The sequence below is a fragment of the Crotalus tigris genome, unplaced genomic scaffold, assembly GCF_016545835.1.
Source record: "Crotalus tigris isolate CLP2741 ecotype Arizona unplaced genomic scaffold, ASM1654583v1 scf7180000024361.1375286210:1436186, whole genome shotgun sequence".
Taxonomy (NCBI): domain Eukaryota; kingdom Metazoa; phylum Chordata; class Lepidosauria; order Squamata; family Viperidae; genus Crotalus; species Crotalus tigris.
Window position 1 is genome coordinate 401,681 of NW_024100529.1, and position 17,220 is coordinate 418,900.

The following is a 17,220-nucleotide window of genomic DNA, read 5'->3' on the forward strand; positions in this document are numbered from 1 at the left end:
TTCCTCGAGGTCCTTGAACTCGCAGGGCTTGGCGGCCTTCCGTAACGCGGCGATGTATTCCTTGGCTGACTCACCGGACCGTTGATCCCTCTGTTCGAAGATGTGGCGCCATGAGATAACGGACACCTTGGGGTTGAAGTGCTCCTTCAGCAGCTTCTTCAGGTCTGCGTAGCTTACAGACTCTACTGGGACAGGTGCTGCAAGGTTTTCTGCGATTTCGAAGGCGTCTTGGCCGCAAACGCAAAGCAGGGTGGCCGCCTTCAAGCTATCTTCCCTCACTTGGTTTGCCTTGAAGTAGTTCTCCATTCTGGATACGTAGGACTCCCACCGCTCTGGATGTGAGACGTCGAATTCCGAAAGCCTTCCGATTTTCGCCATCTTCGGATCTTCAGGAGACGGGTCTATCAGCCAGCCTACCCCCGAATGCGCACCGGATTGGCGGGCAGCTGCCGAGTCGACGCCGTTCTTCTTTCGCCGCTCAGGACTCCTTGGGTAAGCTTACACTTCTTCCTTTCCAGGTAGTGCAAGGCATCCCACCCTCGTCGCCAGTGTTGAGTCCGTGGCGGGAAAACAGACACGAGAAGCAGCTGGAGTTCTCAGTTTCATTTATTCAGCGTTCAGCTTACAGGAAGATGGCTTCAGCCTCGCCCAAACGCCTCGCAGCCTCTTATATAGGCAACTCCCGGGTAAATGGGTTACTTTTCCCGCGCCAGCACCCGCGCATGCGCACGGCGCTGGCGACAGCCTGTCTGGTCCCGGGCAGCTTTGCACCTGCCCGGGACTGCCTGCAAACGCCCGAGCCGTTTGCAAGGCTCGGGACATAACACAATCCATCAGAGTTAATCAAATAAAGCTATTAAAGAACAATCTAAGTAATATGGACAATTAACCAGTGGAATGACTTGCCACCAGAAGTGGGTGCTCCAATACTGGAGTTTTTTAAAGAAGAGACTGGACAACTCATTTGTCTGAAATGGTATAGGGCAGGGCTCTTCAAACTTGGCCCTTTTATGACTTGTGGACTTCAACTCCCAGAATTCCTCAGCCAGGTGTGCCTGGCTGAGGAATTCTGGGAGTTGAAATCCACAAGTCATAAAAGGCACACCTGGCTGAGGAATTCTGGGAGTTGAAGTCCACAAGTCATAAAAGGGCCAGGTTTGAGGACCCCTGGTATAGGGTCTCCTCCTTCAGCAGGGGGTTGGACTAGAAGACCTCCCAGGTCCCTTCTGTTATTCTGAGTGGCGCAAACATCCTCAGAGAGTTCAGAGAAGCTACCCCAAACAAATAATATTTTCTGACATTTCATTTCTGCAAAAAAAAAAACATCCGGCACCTGCTTACATAGTTCTTTTCTTGAAGGAGAATCCTATTTCCCAACCTTGCAGCTCTGAGGCAGAATTTAAGCTCTGCGTATTTTCAGCGCTATTATTTAGCGATATATTTTTAGTTTCAGATTACTTGGCATCCTTCAGTCATTGTCTGGACACTGGTATTTGCTGATGTTATCTCACCTCTTTGAAGCAGGCCAGGTTGAAACAGAGACACCACAGCGATTCCAGGAATGCTGGTTTGTTGTATTATGCACAATAATAGCTATTGGGTATTTATAGTATGTGGGAAGTCAGCCCCCCCCCCCAGAGAAGGAAATATTAAAAGGGCAGAAAAATATATTTCCTCAAAGGATTTTAAAGAGGCAGAAAAACATACCCAGTTTTTCTTAATAGCCCCAAGTCTCCCTCTCCCGAGCAGAAACCAGCTCTGTAGAAATGCAGATGTAAATAATCCATTCAGGAAGGTTAGAGGCCCCCCCAGCTAGAAGCTTAGGAAAACAAAGAGACATAATGTCTACATACTCCACCCAAAATCTAAGACAGGACATAATAGGATTAACCCACAGATGCCAAAGGGACACAGGTCAAAATATATGACATAGGAAATGCAAAGCCTCAAATAGGAACAGGAAATAACCTCAAGAGCCCCAGAGGATATAAAAACCCACTCCCTACATGTGCTCTTTTCTCTTTTCTTCCAGAGCCATCTTTCTCCTCTTCAATAAACTGCAACCTTGTTTCTAAAGCAGTCGTCATGTTGTTTATTCCCAGGTTGGACTGAACCACAATGAAGACTTTTCCTTCAACAGTATTAGGTAGAATAACAAAAATATCACTAACTGAGCTAACAACCGCAGTGATTCATTGAACATTCGTGGGGAAAAAAGATCATAAAATGGAACAAAAGTCACTTAACAACTGTTTTGCTTAGTGATGGAAATTTTGGGCTCAGCTGCAACCCTAAGTCAAGGACCGCCTTTAGTGACCTGAGGCATCAAAAAAAAGTCAGGATGGCAATTATCGCTGTGTGAACGAAGTTCTGCCACTTGTGTACGTGCACCGCGAAAGATGCACAAAGACAAAAAAGTGGGCCGGGCTTCCATTTGTATAGTCGCAGCTGCCATCTTGACTTTTTTTGACCTCCCCTGCCTCAGAGCCTCTCCCATTCCCAGGGATTGATCCCAGAACAGGTTTTATAAGAAAGGAAGTGATAGAAAGAGGCTGCTGCCATCCCAAACAACTTATTGAATAGAGCTGGGCATGATGGGAAGTGTGGTCCAAAGCATAGAAGGATCCTTCTTTCGGTCCTCTTAAAGATGGGGCAGGAGACAAAACAAGGATCGCCCAATTTTGAACAGCGTGCTGTGTAGGCAATTCTGAGTGTTGCCATCCACACATCTTGAGGTTACTGAGTTTGGAAAACACGGGTTTAAACCCTTGCCTTCGCCTTCCCACAGCATCCTATGATTGCTTCATTTTAATCCCTGTTTGCTTCCTTGGATGTCATGCCACTGAACCTCCTGTGACAAACGGGCTTTTGTCAAATTGGAGAACCCTGAAAATGGGTTAAGTCAGTGCCACAGTGCAGCAAGTTGTGTGAACAGAGCCTCTGAGTTCAGCTGGAGAGAAAGAATCTGTGATGGAGTTATAGCAGCCATCTTGAAATTGGGCCATACGTCTGACATGACGTATCCCCAGCAGGAATCTGCCTTGAGGATATTGTTCCATAACCAAATCAGCATCACTGAGATCAGGCAGTTGATCCCATGTACTCAGATTATCCAGGATTCTTTGTAGGAAGTCAGCACCCCACCCTAAAGAAGGAAATATTTTGGGGGAATATTAAAAAGGCAGAATATTATATTTCCCCAAAGGAGTAATGGAGGGGGAAAATTTTTTAAAAGACTTCCCCAGGCAGAAATTGAGCAGGCCAGCTCTGTAGAAATGCAGATTTGATAATCCTGTTCAGAAAGTTGGCCCAGCTATTCATAAGCAAAATGTCTTCAGCCACAGCCATGGAGAAGCGGGATGTGATTTTTAGAACATAACAGGATTAACCCAACGCCATTAGAATAACAAAAAGACACATTCAAGCTCAGATCAAAAGTACATTGCACAGGGACAGGAACAACCTCAAATACAAAGCCCAAAAAGGCATAAAAACCCATCTACTCCCAACTCCATTTTGTCAGCTGTCCCAGAACCACATGCTGTTGGTTCTGTTCTTCAATAAATGGAACCTTCTTTCCTAAGCCATCTCCATTTTGTTAATTCCCGGCTTGGACTGGCCCCTGACGATTTTTTTCTTTCCACAGGGAAGTCACATCAAATCATTGGCTATTAAGCGGTTTTTCCACTCAGAGGAGCAGCTGAAGCTCCCCCAAAACAACCTGGCAATCTCCAATTCGGTTAGATTTCTTTCCCAAACTCCAGACCCTAGTTGTGTCTCGGTGTTGCATTCACACACAGTTTATTCAGCTGGATTAAGCTTAAGTTTGCTCCGATTTCATTTTAGAGAATTTAAATGGTCTGTTTGGGTGTCTAAAATGCTTAATTCAGTAAAGATGTTGTATCAATGCACCATAAAGCAATAAAGCAAAGAATGAAAGGCCATGCCCTCCCAATGAAAGAACACAGCAATGGCCCTCATTAAGCCAAATTAATTTCAATGGGATTGAAAGTTTACTTTCCATATAATTTAACAGAATAACAAAGCTGGAAGGAATCTTAGAGCTCTTCTCGTCCAGCCCCCTATACCAATTTAGAGACAAGAATCTTGTTCATATTAGTAAAGTTGGAAGGGACCTTGGAGGTCATCTAGTCCAACCCCCTGCTCGGGCAGGAAACCCTACACCATTTCTTCTTCTTCTTCTTCTTCTTCTTCTTCTTCTTCTTCTTCTTCTTCTTCTTCTTCTTCTTCTTCTTCTTCTTCTTCTTCATCATCATCATCATCATCATAAAGTTGGAAGGGACCTTAGAGATCATTTGGTCCAACCCCCTGCTCAGGCAGGAAATCCTATACCATTTCAGACAAATGGCTGTCCAGCCTCTTCTTAAAAACCTCCAGTGTTGGAGCATTCACTGCTTTTGGAGGCAGGTGGTTCCACTGGTTAATTGTCCTCACTGTCAGGAAGTTTCTCCTCAGTTCTAGATTGCTTTTCTCCTTGATTAGTTTCCATCCGTTGCTTCTTGTCCTGCCTTCAGGTGCTTTGGAGAATAGCTTGACTCCCTCTTCTTTGGGGCAGCCCCTGAGATACTGGAATACGGGTATCCTGTCCCCCCTCGTCCTTCTCTTCATTAAACTAGACATACCCAATTCCAGCAACCGTTCCTTATATGTTTTAGCCTCCAGTCTCCTGATCATCTTTGTTGCTCTTCTCTGCACTCTTTCTAGAATCTCAACATCTTAAAAGCCTTCAGTGATGGAGCACCCACAACCTCTGAAGGCAAAGCCATTCCACTGGTTAATTGTCCTCACTGTAACATAATTTCTCCTAATTTCTAGGTTGGATGCCTCCTTGGTTTGTTTCCCTCCATTGTTTCTCGTTCTGCCCTCAGGTGCTTTGCAGACTCCCTGTTCTTTGTGGCAGCCCCTCAAATATTGGGAGACTGTTATCATGTCACCCCGGTCCTTCTTTTCATTAAACTAGCCATGTCCAGTTCCAGCAACCGTTCTTCATATGTTTTAGCCTCCAGTCCCCCAATCATCTTTGTTGCTCTTCTCTGCACACTACCCAAAATGTCAACTTTCTTTTTTTTTTTGTATCGTGGTGACCAAAACTGGATGCAGGATTCCAAGTGTGGCCTTACCAAGGCCTTGTAAAGTGGTATTAACACTTCATCTGATCTTGATTCTCTCCCTCTGTTAATGCAGCCTAGCACTGTGTTGGCCTTTTTGGCAGCTGCAGCACACGGCTGGCTCATATTTAAATGATTGTCCACTAGGACTCCGAGGTCCTCAACTTTTTGGGCACCAGGGACTGGTTCCGTGGAGAAAGGTTTTTCCATGGACTGGAGTGTGCATGGTTTTGTGTGCTGCCTGCATCCTGCGGATGTGACTTTGCTTGTTTGTCCGGACCGGTTGCTGGCATGCTACAGCCCGGGGGTTGGGGACCCCTGCAGTAGGACTCCTAGATCCGTCTCATAGTTACTGCTATTGAGTCTCGGGTACCCCCTCTTCTGCACCTGTGCGTTTGGTTCTTCTTGCCTAAGTGTAAAATCTTATTTTTCTCACCATTGGATTTCATATTTTTGGAATTTCGTTCAGTCTTGTTGGTCCCCCACCTACTGACAACAAAGACAGAATAACAGAATTGGAAGGGACCTTGGAGGTCTTCTAGTCCAACCCCCTGCTCAAGCAGGAAACCCTATACCAGTGGTGGCGAACCTATGGCACGGGTGCCAGAGGCGGCACTCAGAGCCCTCTCTGTGGGCACACACACCGTCGCCCCAATCCTAGGCCTTCAGCTGGGTTTTATAAAACCTTTTCGCTTTAGGCCTCCGTCGCCGTGTGCAAAAAAAAAAAAAGATTCAATCAATCAGTCAATTTCAACTTCTTGCGGGAAAAAAAAAGATCTTGCAAAGTTGGAATTGATTGATTGAATTTTTTAGTCCCACCTTGTCTACCATTACCATTGCAGCAATGCCCAACCAGTGGGCCACGCCCACCCAATGGGCCACACCTACCCGGCACCCAACAATGTATAAGTGGGTTTTGGGTTGCAGTTTGGGCACTCGGTCTCTAAAAGGTTCGCCATCACTGCCCTATGCCATTTCAGACAAATGGTTGTCCAATCTCTTCTTAAAAACCTCCACAATTTCTGGAGGGAACCTGTTCAACTGGTTAATTGTCTTCACTATCAGGAAATTTCTCCTTAGTTCCAAGGGGCTATTCCGTCCACTGACTAAATGTTCGATAATGTATCTGTGGGTATGTATTTAGGCAGCTCGTAATAGCAGCCAATGTGGCATTTTTGATCTTTTCTCCTTTCCCAGAAGCGGTCTAGCTCAGTGGTGGCGAACCTATGGCATGCGTGCCAGAGGCGGCACTCAGAGCCCTCTCTGTTGGCACATGCACTGCCAGCAGCAGGTGCATCAGGCCACCACTGCCGCCCAGAGCAGGAGCCCCGCCCAGCACAAAGGCCAGCTAGCAAGCTGGAGTAGAGGTGGTAGAACAGAGTCACCAACCATTGTTGATTGGTGGACTGGAAGAAAAGGGAGGGGAAAGCATTTTACATGCACGCATGTATGCACAGGGCCGTGAGCACGCACGTGCTGCAAATGGGGTGGGGCTAGTGCCTGCGTGATACTCACTAGCCCTGCCCCGTTCTTGCATGGTGCAGCACCTTGTATCTGCACCCCACAGCATGGCCGTTTTTGTGCCTTGCAGCACGATGGCCCATTTTTGTGCCCTTGGTTTTTGCATGCCAGAGGCAGCACTCAGAGGCACCTCCCTGCCCCCCGCCCCCATGAAGGCACCACAATGTTGATGCGGCCCTGGCACTTTGCGATAAATAAGCAGGTTTTGGGTTGCAGTTTGGGCACTCAGTCTCTAAAAGGTTCACCATCACTGGTCTAGCTGCAGCTGTCTCTCCCATAACCTCAGCCTGCGGCTTTGCATTCTCAGCCAGGGAGCTTCAGCTGCTTCCTACGTAATGGGATCTGTCCTGGGAGAGCTGTTTCCTGATGGGTTTGAACACCTCTGCCTGACAACTGACCTCCTGGCCTTATTTCCACACAACAGCTGGCACAGCAGCTGGTGGGAGGTATGCCCAGCCCCTAGTATTAAAAATAAGCCCAGGGCTCCCAACAGTTTATAGCAGGGCTCTCCAAACTTGGCCACTTTTGTAGACTTCAACTCCCAGAATTCCTGCTGGCTAATGAATTCTGGGAGTTTTAACAGAATAACAGAGTTGGGAGGGACCTTGGAGGTCTTTGTGTCCAACGTCCTGCTCAAGTAGGAGACCTTACACCAGGGGTCTTCAAACCTGGCCTTTTTATGACTTGTCGACTTCAACTCCCAGAATTCCTCAGCCAGCCTCCATTTTGTTTGTTAGATTTAAGACAGGGGTCTTCAAATTTGGCCCTTTTATGACTGGTGGACTTCAATTTCCAGAATTCCTCAGCCACCCTCCATTTTGTTTGTTAGATTTAAGACAGAGGTCTTCAAATTTGGCCCTTTTATGAATTGTGGACTTCAACTCCCAGAATTCCTCAGCCAGCCTCCATTTTGTTTGTTAGATTTAAGACAGGGGTCTTCAAATTTGGCCCTTTTATGACTTGTAGACTTCAACTCCCAGAATTCCTCAGCCAGCCTCCATTTTGTTTGTTAGATTTAAGACAGGGGTCTTCAAATTTGGCCCTTTTATGAATTATGGACTTCAACTCCCAGAATTCCTCAGCCAGCCTCCATTTTGTTTGTTAGATTTAAGACAGGGGTCTTCAGATTTGGCCCTTTTATGACTTGTGGACTTCAACTCCCAGAATTCCTCAGCCAGCCTCCATTTTGTTTGTTAGATTTAAGACAGGGGTCTTCAAACCCTGAATTAACTTCAACTCCCAGAATTCCTCAGCCAGCCTCCATTTTGTTTGTTAGATTTAAGACAGGGGTCTTCAAATTTGGCCCTTTTATGACTTGTAGACTTCAACTCCCAGAATTCCTCAGCCAGCCTCCATTTTGTTTGTTAGATTTAAGACAGGGGTCTTCAAATTTGGCCCTTTTATGAATTATGGACTTCAACTCCCAGAATTCTTCAGCCAGCCTCCATTTTGTTTGTTAGATTTAAGACAGGGGTCTTCACACTTGGCCCTTTTATGAATTGTGGATTTCAACTCCCAGAATTCCTCAGCCAGCCTCCATTTTGTTTGTTAGATTTAACACGGGGTCTTCAAACTTGGCCCTTTGATGACTTGTGGACTTCAACTCCCAGAATTCCTCAGCCACCGCCCATTTTGTTTGTTAGATTTAAGACAGGGGTCTTCAAATTTGGCCCTTTTATGAATTATGGACTTCAACTCCCAGAATTCCTCAGCCAGCCTCCATTTTGTTTGTTAGATTTAAGACAGGGGTCTTCAAATTTGGCCCTTTTATGACTTGTAGACTTCAACTCCCAGAATTCCTCAGCCAGCCTCCATTTTGTTTGTTAGATTTAAGACAGGGGTCTTCAAATTTGGCCCTTTTATGAATTATGGACTTCAACTCCCAGAATTCCTCAGCCAGCCTCCATTTTGTTTGTTAGATTTAAGACAGGGGTCTTCACACTTGGCCCTTTTATGAATTGTGGATTTCAACTCCCAGAATTCCTCAGCCAGCCTCCATTTTGTTTGTTAGATTTAAGACAGGGGTCTTCAGATTTGGCCCTTTTATGACTTGTGGACTTCAACTCCCAGAATTCCTCAGCCAGCCTCCATTTTGTTTGTTAGATTTAACACGGGGTCTTCAAACTTGGCCCTTTGATGACTTGTGGACTTCAACTCCCAGAATTCCTCAGCCACCGCCCATTTTGTTTGTTAGATTTAAGACAGAGGTCTTCAAATTTGGCCCTTTTATGAATTATGGACTTCAACTCCCAGAATTCCTCAGCCAGCCTCCATTTTGTTTGTTAGATTTAAGACAGGGGTCTTCAAATTTGCCCCTTTTATGACTTGTAGACTTCAACTCCCAGAATTCTTCAGCCAGCCTCCATTTTGTTTGTTAGATTTAAGACAGGGGTCTTCAAACTTGGCCCTTTTATGACTTGTGGACTCCAACTCCCAGAATTCCTCAGCCAGGTACATGTGCCTGGCTGAGGAATTCTGGGAGTTGAAGTCCACAAGTCATAAAAGGGCCAAGTTTGAAGACCCCTGCCTTACACCATTTCAGACAAATAGTTGTACAGTCTCTTCTTAAAGTCGTCTAGTGTTGGAGCATCCAGAATTTCTGGAGGGAATGTGTTCAACTGGTTAATTGTCCTCATTATCAGGAAATTTCTCCTTAGTTCCAGGTTGCTTCTCTCCTTGATTGATTTCCATCCATTGCTTCTTGTCCTCCCTTCAGGTGCTTTGGAGAACCTTCTCTGGGACAGCCCTTTAAATATTGGAACAGTTGCAGGATTTGGATATGGGTAATCTAGAGGACAGGAAGGCCTGGAGGAACGTTGTCCATGGGGTCGCAATGGGTCGGACACAACTTTTCAATTAACGACAACAACAATCTAGAGAAAGTAGGACCAGGTACTACGTGATAGCAGTATTCCAGTATTTGAAGAGCTGCCACAAAAAGGAGGGGGTCATTTTACTTTCCAAAGCACCAGAAGGCAGGACAAGAAGCAACGGATGGAAACCAATCAAGGAGAGAAGCAACCTGGAATTAAGGAAAATTTTCCTAACAATGAGGACAATTAACCAGTGGAACAGCTTCCCTCCAGAAGTTGTGGGTGCTCCATCACTCAAGGTTTTTAAGAAGAGACTGGACAGTCCCTTGTCTGAAATGGGATAGGGTCTCCTGCTTGAGCAGGGGGTTGAACTAGATGACCTCCAAGGTACCTTCCAACTCTGTTCTGATTGATGGAAAATGTGTGGTCAAAGGGGTTGAAATGTCCATTATGTTGTGATCTTAAAGAGAATTTTTTTGTAAAATCACCTATTGTTCTATTCTATTCTATTCTATTCTATTCTATTCTATTCTATATTCTGTTCTTATTTCTATATTCTATTCTATTCTATTCTACATCCTATTGCTATTCTATTCTATCCTATATCCTATATCCTATCCTATCCTATTCTATATTGTTTTTATTTCTATATCTATTCTATTCTATATTGTGTTCTTATTTCTATATTCTATTCTATTCTATTCTATATTCTGTTTTTATTTCTATATTCTATTCTATTCTATTCTATATTCTGTTCTTATTTCTATATTCTATTCTATTCTAGTTACTATTCTATTCTATTCTATTTACTATTCTATTCTATTCTATTCTATATTCTGTTCTTATTTCTTTATTCTATTCTAGTTACTATTCTATTCTATTCTATTTACTATTCTATTCTACTCTATATTCTGTTCTTATTTCTATATTCTATTCTATTCTATTCTATATTCTATATCCTATATCCTATATCCTATATCCTATCCTATCCTATCCTATCCTATTCTATATGCCTTAGTGCCAGGGAACTGAAGTCCACCCATCTTAAAGTTACCTAGTTTGGAAACGTATTTATTTATCCCATTTCTAAAGCCACCCAATTCAACCAGATTAGTCTGGGTGGCTTACACTTCTATTGTTGGCACAGGATGACAGAGAAATTATCTAGAACGTATAAAGGCCCTTCAAATATATGTTGGGAATGTGAACAACACGGAGGGACATTTTATCATGCGTGATGGACGTGTCAAAAAGTTTTTCAAAAATGGATTCAAAGTCACACAAAGGATTTTAAAGGTTGACACAGGTAGTCCTCAACTTACAACAGTTCGTTTAATGACCGTTTGAAATTACAACAGCCTTGAAAAAAGCGACTTATGACTGGTTTCACACTCATGACTCTTGCAGCCTTCCCCAGGGTGGCATGAACAAAATTCAGACGCTTGGCCACTGACTCGTATTTATGACGGTCGCAGTGTCCCCCAGGGTCATGTGATCCCCTTTTACGACCTCCTGACAAGCAAAGTCAATGGGGAAGCCGGATTCCTTTAACAACGGTGTTAGTAACTTAACCATTGCAATGATTTATTTAACGATTGTGACAAGAAAAATCATAAAATGGGGCAAGACTCACCGATGGATGCATAGTTAGAAAACAGCCATGGAAAATTATTTCAGTATATAATAATAATAATAATAATAATAATAATAATAATACACCCCAGACTTAACAATTGTCGATAAGAAAGACAAAAAAGTCTGCATAGTGGATGTGGCAGTGTCTGGAGACAGCAGAATAGACAAGAAAGAACTGGAGAAGATAACAAAATACAAAGACCTACAAATAGAAATAGAAAGACTGTGGCAAAAGCAAGCAAGGGTAGTACCAATAGTAATAGGCTCCTTGGGTGCAATCCCAAAACAACTGGAGCACCACTTGAACACCATTGGCATTGACAAATTCGCTATTAGTCAATTGCAAAAGGCGGCCTTACTAGGAACTGCTTCCATCCTGCGACGATATCTGTAATACCATCAAACATCCACATCTGCCTATCCCAGGTCCTGGGTCCAGTCCTGTCGATAGGTAGACAAAATGCCAAATCCAGTCTGAACATCTGGCTGACTGTGCAATGATCCATAACAACAACAACAACAACAACAATAATAATAATAATAATAAAATAAAAAATTGGAAGGGACCTTGGAGGTCACCTAGCCCAACCCCCTGCTCAGGCAGGAAACCCTACACCATTTCGGACAAATGGCTGTCCAGTCTCTTCTTAAAAACTTCCAGTGTTGGAGCATTCGCTGCTTCTGGAGACAAGGAGTCCCACTGGTTAATTGTTCTAACTGTCAGGACGTTTCTCCTTAGTTCTAGGTAGCTTCTCTCCTTGATTAATTTCCATTCATTGCTTCTTGTCCTGCCTTTGGTTGTTTTGGAGAATAGCTTGACTCCCTCTTCTTTGGGGCAGCCCCTGAGATACTGGAACCCTGCTATCATGTCCCCCCTCGTCCTTCTCTTCATTAAACTAGACATACCCAATTCTAGCAACCGTTCCTTATATGCTTTAGCCTCCAGTCCCCTGATCATCTTTGTTGCTCTTCTCTGTACTCTTTCTAGAGCAGTGGTTCTCAACCTTTTTAATGCTGCGACCCCCAACCGGTCGTAAGTCGAGGACTACTCAACTGGTCGTAAGTCGAGGACTACTCAACTGGTGCAGCACCGTTTGCAGAATGGGACTTTTGGCGGGCTCAGCAGGGCAGAGACAGCCTGGACAATTCCTATGGGCTTTTGAAAGCCAATAGAATTAGACTCTATTCAAGAAAGTCTATTCTATTGGCTTTCAAAAGCCAATAGAATAAAAGGGAGTAGCACAGCTAAGGAAAAGGGGAAAAAATGGCGGACTGCGTTGTTTGGCGACCCCCGTGAAATAGTCGTTCGACCCCAAATGGGGTCCCGACCCACAGGTTGAGAACCACTGTTCTAGAGTCTCAGCATCTTTTTTACATCGTGGGGACCAAAACTGGATGCAGGATTCCAAGTGTGGCCTTTACCAAGGCATTGTAAAGTGGTATTAACCCTTCACGTGATCTTGATTCTATCCCTCTGTTAATGCAGCCCAGCATTATTATATTATATATTATTATATAGTAGTAGTAGTAGTAGTAGTAGTAGTAGTAGTAGTAGTAGTACTGCAACAAGATTTATGCAGAAAGGGGGAAAGATTCTGTACTATCCCTGTGCAGGAATCAATGATGACATTGTCCAGACTTGCTAAAATGAATAAACTTCCTTTTTAAAATAGAGTATCATCAATATCCTCAGAAAAAAACAACCCAAAAGAAAAAAAAACGGTTAGCCTTCCCAGATTTCCCCAAACACCCTTGGCAAACAGGCTTTATGAAAGTCTAGGACCATGTTTCTCATCCGTGGCAACTTTACAATGTCTGGACTTCAACTCTCAGAATTCCCCAGGCAGCACAGAATTCTGGGAGTTGAAGTCCAAATGTCTTAGAGCCGAGGTCCCCAACCTTTTGGGCATTGGGGACCGGTTCCGTGGAGGGAGGTTTTTCCACAGACCGGAGAGTGCGTGGTTTTTGTGTGCTGCCTGCATCCCGCGGATGGGGCGTGGCTTGTTTGTGCGGACCGGTTGCTGGCATGCTGTGGCCCAGTACCGGTCCACAAATCGAGGGTTGGGGACCCCCCGTCTTAAAGTATCTTAAGGTTGAGAAACTTGGGGATTAAAATTACAACAACAATCAGAAATAAGAGAAGTAAGTTAAGGAAGCACAACTCTCTGGATATTTGGGGGAGGGCCGATATCATCTTCCATCATGCTACACCGAATCAGCCAGCTGTGCTTCTGATCAGGGGTGGTGATGCTCTGAGCAGGGCATCCTTTGGCTTTAAATCAAACGCATGTTCTTCTCACTGTAGTCATAAGGATCGCCTTCAAAGGGCAGGGGGGGAGGGTGGTTGTATATTCCCACCAAGAAGATCCACAAGGTTCCAAGGCTCAGGATGGGAGTCACCAAGAAGAGGCAGAGGCGGTCCACGGTCCGAGCAACACAATTCCAGTTGTCCTTTTCCTGCAAGAATAAAATAATAGGATTGGGAAAAGGTCAAAGCCTTTAATGCACCTCAAAGCCACGCCAAAGCTGTGCTCAGCCAACATCACTTCAGGAAGACTCTAGTAAGTTTTGTGGACTTCAACTCCCAGAATTCCTCACTCTTTATTGAATCCACTGCATGGCAGTAATATCGAAGGAAAACTGACTCTGAGGTGCCAACCCCAATTCATAGGCTTAAACAATTATTTTCCCAGCCAAACCCCAAATTCTAATGTTAGTCCATATAAACAAGTTCACTTTGTTAGGGGAACCGTCTGCTTCAAATCCACACCTGTTCTGGTGTCCTTGACAAGACTTCAGGCTCTCACGGTCTCCAGCTGAATCAAAGAGATTTGTCCATTTAACCCACTTGAAAGTAACATTCCCCCCCCAATCTAAAGGCAAGATGAAATGTAGAGGCACATAGCTGCCAAAGTTTCATCCTTGACAAAACAGTTGTAAGTCGAGGACTACCCGTAACTAAGGAAGACTGTCCCCAGCTGAATGTTTTACAGAGGTTCCAGAGAGACCAGCTTCCTGAACATCCCATTAGCTTCACTACTGCAAACACCCCAGTTGGGAAAATTGGTTCTCAATCACAGTCAGAATTAATTTCTCTTCTGCCCCACGTTAGCAGAGCATCGCCGGGCTTTTGAGAGTCTGAAGAAGCAAAGATACTTGAGGGATTTGAGATGGATTTGCACGCCTACCTCATTGTAGCTGTTCTTCTCCTGCATGTGTTTCACGATGAAGTTGGCTCCAGCAATGGCTGGCTTGATCTCATTGTAAAGCTGGTCCTGCAAATCTCCTATGCCGTGGGGGTTTGGTCCTGGAAAGAGTAGGGGGGTGGAGAAAAGAAGGAAGCTGTAATTCAGGGCCGAGGAGATCTAGGTGGGAGGACTATACAGCTCTAGAGAGCTGCAATAGAAGAACCCTGGTGGCGCAGAATGTAGTACTGCAAGCAAATTCTGCCAATTGTCAGCAGTTTGATTCTGACCGGCTCAAAGTTGACTCAGCCTTCCACCTTGCCGAGGTTGGTAAAACGTGGACCCAGATTTATTTATTTATGAGACTTATATACCGCTTTAAGTGCGAGCACTCTCTAAGCGGTGTACACCAGTAAGCAATGTATATATATATATATATATATATATATATATATATATATATATATATATAGTAGGTCTTTGGTTGTTCGGGTTTTCTCCCACGTAAAATTGGAAGTGTCTTGGCGACGTTTCGACGAAGTCCCATTCGTCATCTTCAGGCTGGTGCTTTCAGCTTCGTGCCTCGAGCTGCAGTGTGTGGTCTTGGCTGTTTCTTCCTTTTAACTGCCAGTGGAGGTATGAACTGATTGGCTGGGGGGTTGGCTGTGCTCTGATTGCTGGGGGGTTGGCTGTGCTCTGATTGGCTGGGGGAGTGTTCTGTTTGGTTGTGCTCAGGTTAGTCTGAGTTGCAGAGGGATTCAAGATTTTGGGCTGCCCTGCCATTCCTTGGCTTCGTGTTCGTGGTCGTGCTTCCTCTTCATGGAGGGTGTCAGTTTGCTTCATGTATGGATTGGGGGGGTTTAAAGTGGCTAATGATGCAGCTGTGGTCTGGCTTCTGGTTTGTGGTCGTGCCTCATAGTCAGTGTGGCTTTGGGTTTGTTTTTTGCGTGGATGTTTGGTGGTGACATCCTGTGTGGTTTTTGTGAGTGTGGGTCTGGTATCATTTTTTGTGTTAGGGAGTCGTTTGTCAATGAGGGCGGGTTTCCAAATGGCTGGTAGGCGGGAGGTATCATCTCGCTTGTTCATGCTGTGTGGGCGTTTTTCTATCTCGATGGCTTCTCTGATTATTCTGTTATTAAAATGTTCACTTTTGGCAATGGTTCTGGTATTTTTAAAGTCAATTTCATGTCCTGTGGCTTTAAGGTGTTGGACCAGGGAAGATGTTGGTTCCTCAAAAAGAGGGAACCAACATCTTCCCTGGTCCAACACCTTAAAGCTACAGGACATGAAATTGACTTTAAAAATACCAGAACCATTGCCAAAAGTGAACATTTTAATAACAGAATAATCAGAGAAGCCATCGAGATAGAAAAACGCCCACACAGCATGAACAAGCGAGATGATACCTCCCGCCTACCAGCCATTTGGAAACCCGCCCTCATTGACAAACGACTCCCTAACACAAAAAATGATACCAGACCCACACTCACAAAAACCACACAGGATGTCACCACCAAACATCCACGCAAAAAACAAACCCAAAGCCACACTGACTATGAGGCACGACCACAAACCAGAAGCCAGACCACAGCTGCATCATTAGCCACTTTAAACCCCCCCAATCCATACATGAAGCAAACTGACACCCTCCATGAAGAGGAAGCACGACCACGAACACGAAGCCAAGGAATGGCAGGGCAGCCCAAAATCTTGAATCCCTCTGCAACTCAGACTAACCTGAGCACAACCAAACAGAACACTCCCCCAGCCAATCAGAGCACAGCCAACCCCAGCAATCAGAGCACAGCCAACCCCCCAGCCAATCAGTTCATACCTCCACTGGCAGTTAAAAGGAAGAAACAGCCAAGACCACACACTGCAGCTCGAGGCACGAAGCTGAAAGCACCAGCCTGAAGATGACGAATGGGACTTCGTCGAAACGTCGCCAAGACACTTCCAATTTTACGTGGGAGAAAACCCGAACAACCAAAGACCTACATACAAATACCCGCGAAAACCTCAGAAAACATATATATATATATATATATATATATATATATATATATATATATATATATATATATATATATATATATATATATATATATATATATTTACATTGCCCCCAAAATCTGGGTCCTCATTTTACCTACCCCGGAAGGATGGAAGGCTGAGTCAATCTTGAGCCGGTGAGATCTGAACCGCTGACCTGCTGAACGCAGTCAGCTAAAGTGGCCTGCAGTACTGCACTCTAACTGCTGCGCCACCTCGGCTTGTTGGGGGCAATAGGCTGACTCTGTAAACCGCTTAGAGCAGCAGGTCCCAACCTTTTGAGCATCAGGGACCGGTTCTGTGGAGAAAGGTTTTTCCACAGACTGGAGGAGCTGTGGTTTCACGTGCTGTCTGCATCCTGCAGACGGGGCTTTGCTTGTTTAGGTGGCTCAGTTTCTGACATGCCACAGACTGGTGCCAGTCCATGGACCGTCTGCTTCAAATCCACACCTGTTCTGGTGTCCTTGAAAAGGTTTCAGGCTCTCATGGGTTTTCAGCTGAATTGTAGAAGGTTCATTCCTCTATGTCAGTGGTTTTCAACCTTTTTAATGCCGCGACCTCCAACCGGTCGTAAGTCGAGGACTACTCAACCGGTCGTAAGTCGAGGACTACTCAACTGGTGCAGCACCGTTTGCAGAATGGGACTTTTGGCGGGCTCAGCAGGGCAGAGACAGCCTGGACAATTCCTATTGGCTTTTGAAAGCCAATAGAATTAGACTCTATTCAAGAGAGTCTCTTCTATTGGCTTTCAAAAGCGAATAGAATAAAAGGGAGTAGCACAGCTAAGGAAAAGGGGGGAAAAATGGCGGACTGTGTTGTTTGGCGACCCCCATGAAATAGCCGTGCGACCCCAAATGGGGTCCCGACCCCCAGGTTGAGAACCAC

The 17,220-nt window shown here is 44.9% G+C and overlaps 1 protein-coding gene across 1 annotated transcript in view; it reads right to left on the reverse strand.

Annotated features, from left to right (window-relative positions):
- Nucleotides 1–13,100: 13,100 nt before the first annotated feature.
- The window catches only part of CHRND (cholinergic receptor nicotinic delta subunit), a 32,720-nt gene continuing 28,600 nt past the window's right edge, over nt 13,101–17,220 (reverse strand). The window contains exons 11-12 of the mRNA XM_039327400.1: nt 14,287–14,405; nt 13,101–13,555 (exon numbers count right to left, since the gene is read on the reverse strand). Of these exons, the coding sequence (XP_039183334.1) occupies nt 13,373–13,555; nt 14,287–14,405 (302 nt within the window). The 3' untranslated portion in view covers nt 13,101–13,372. The remainder of the gene's footprint in view (nt 13,556–14,286; nt 14,406–17,220) is intronic.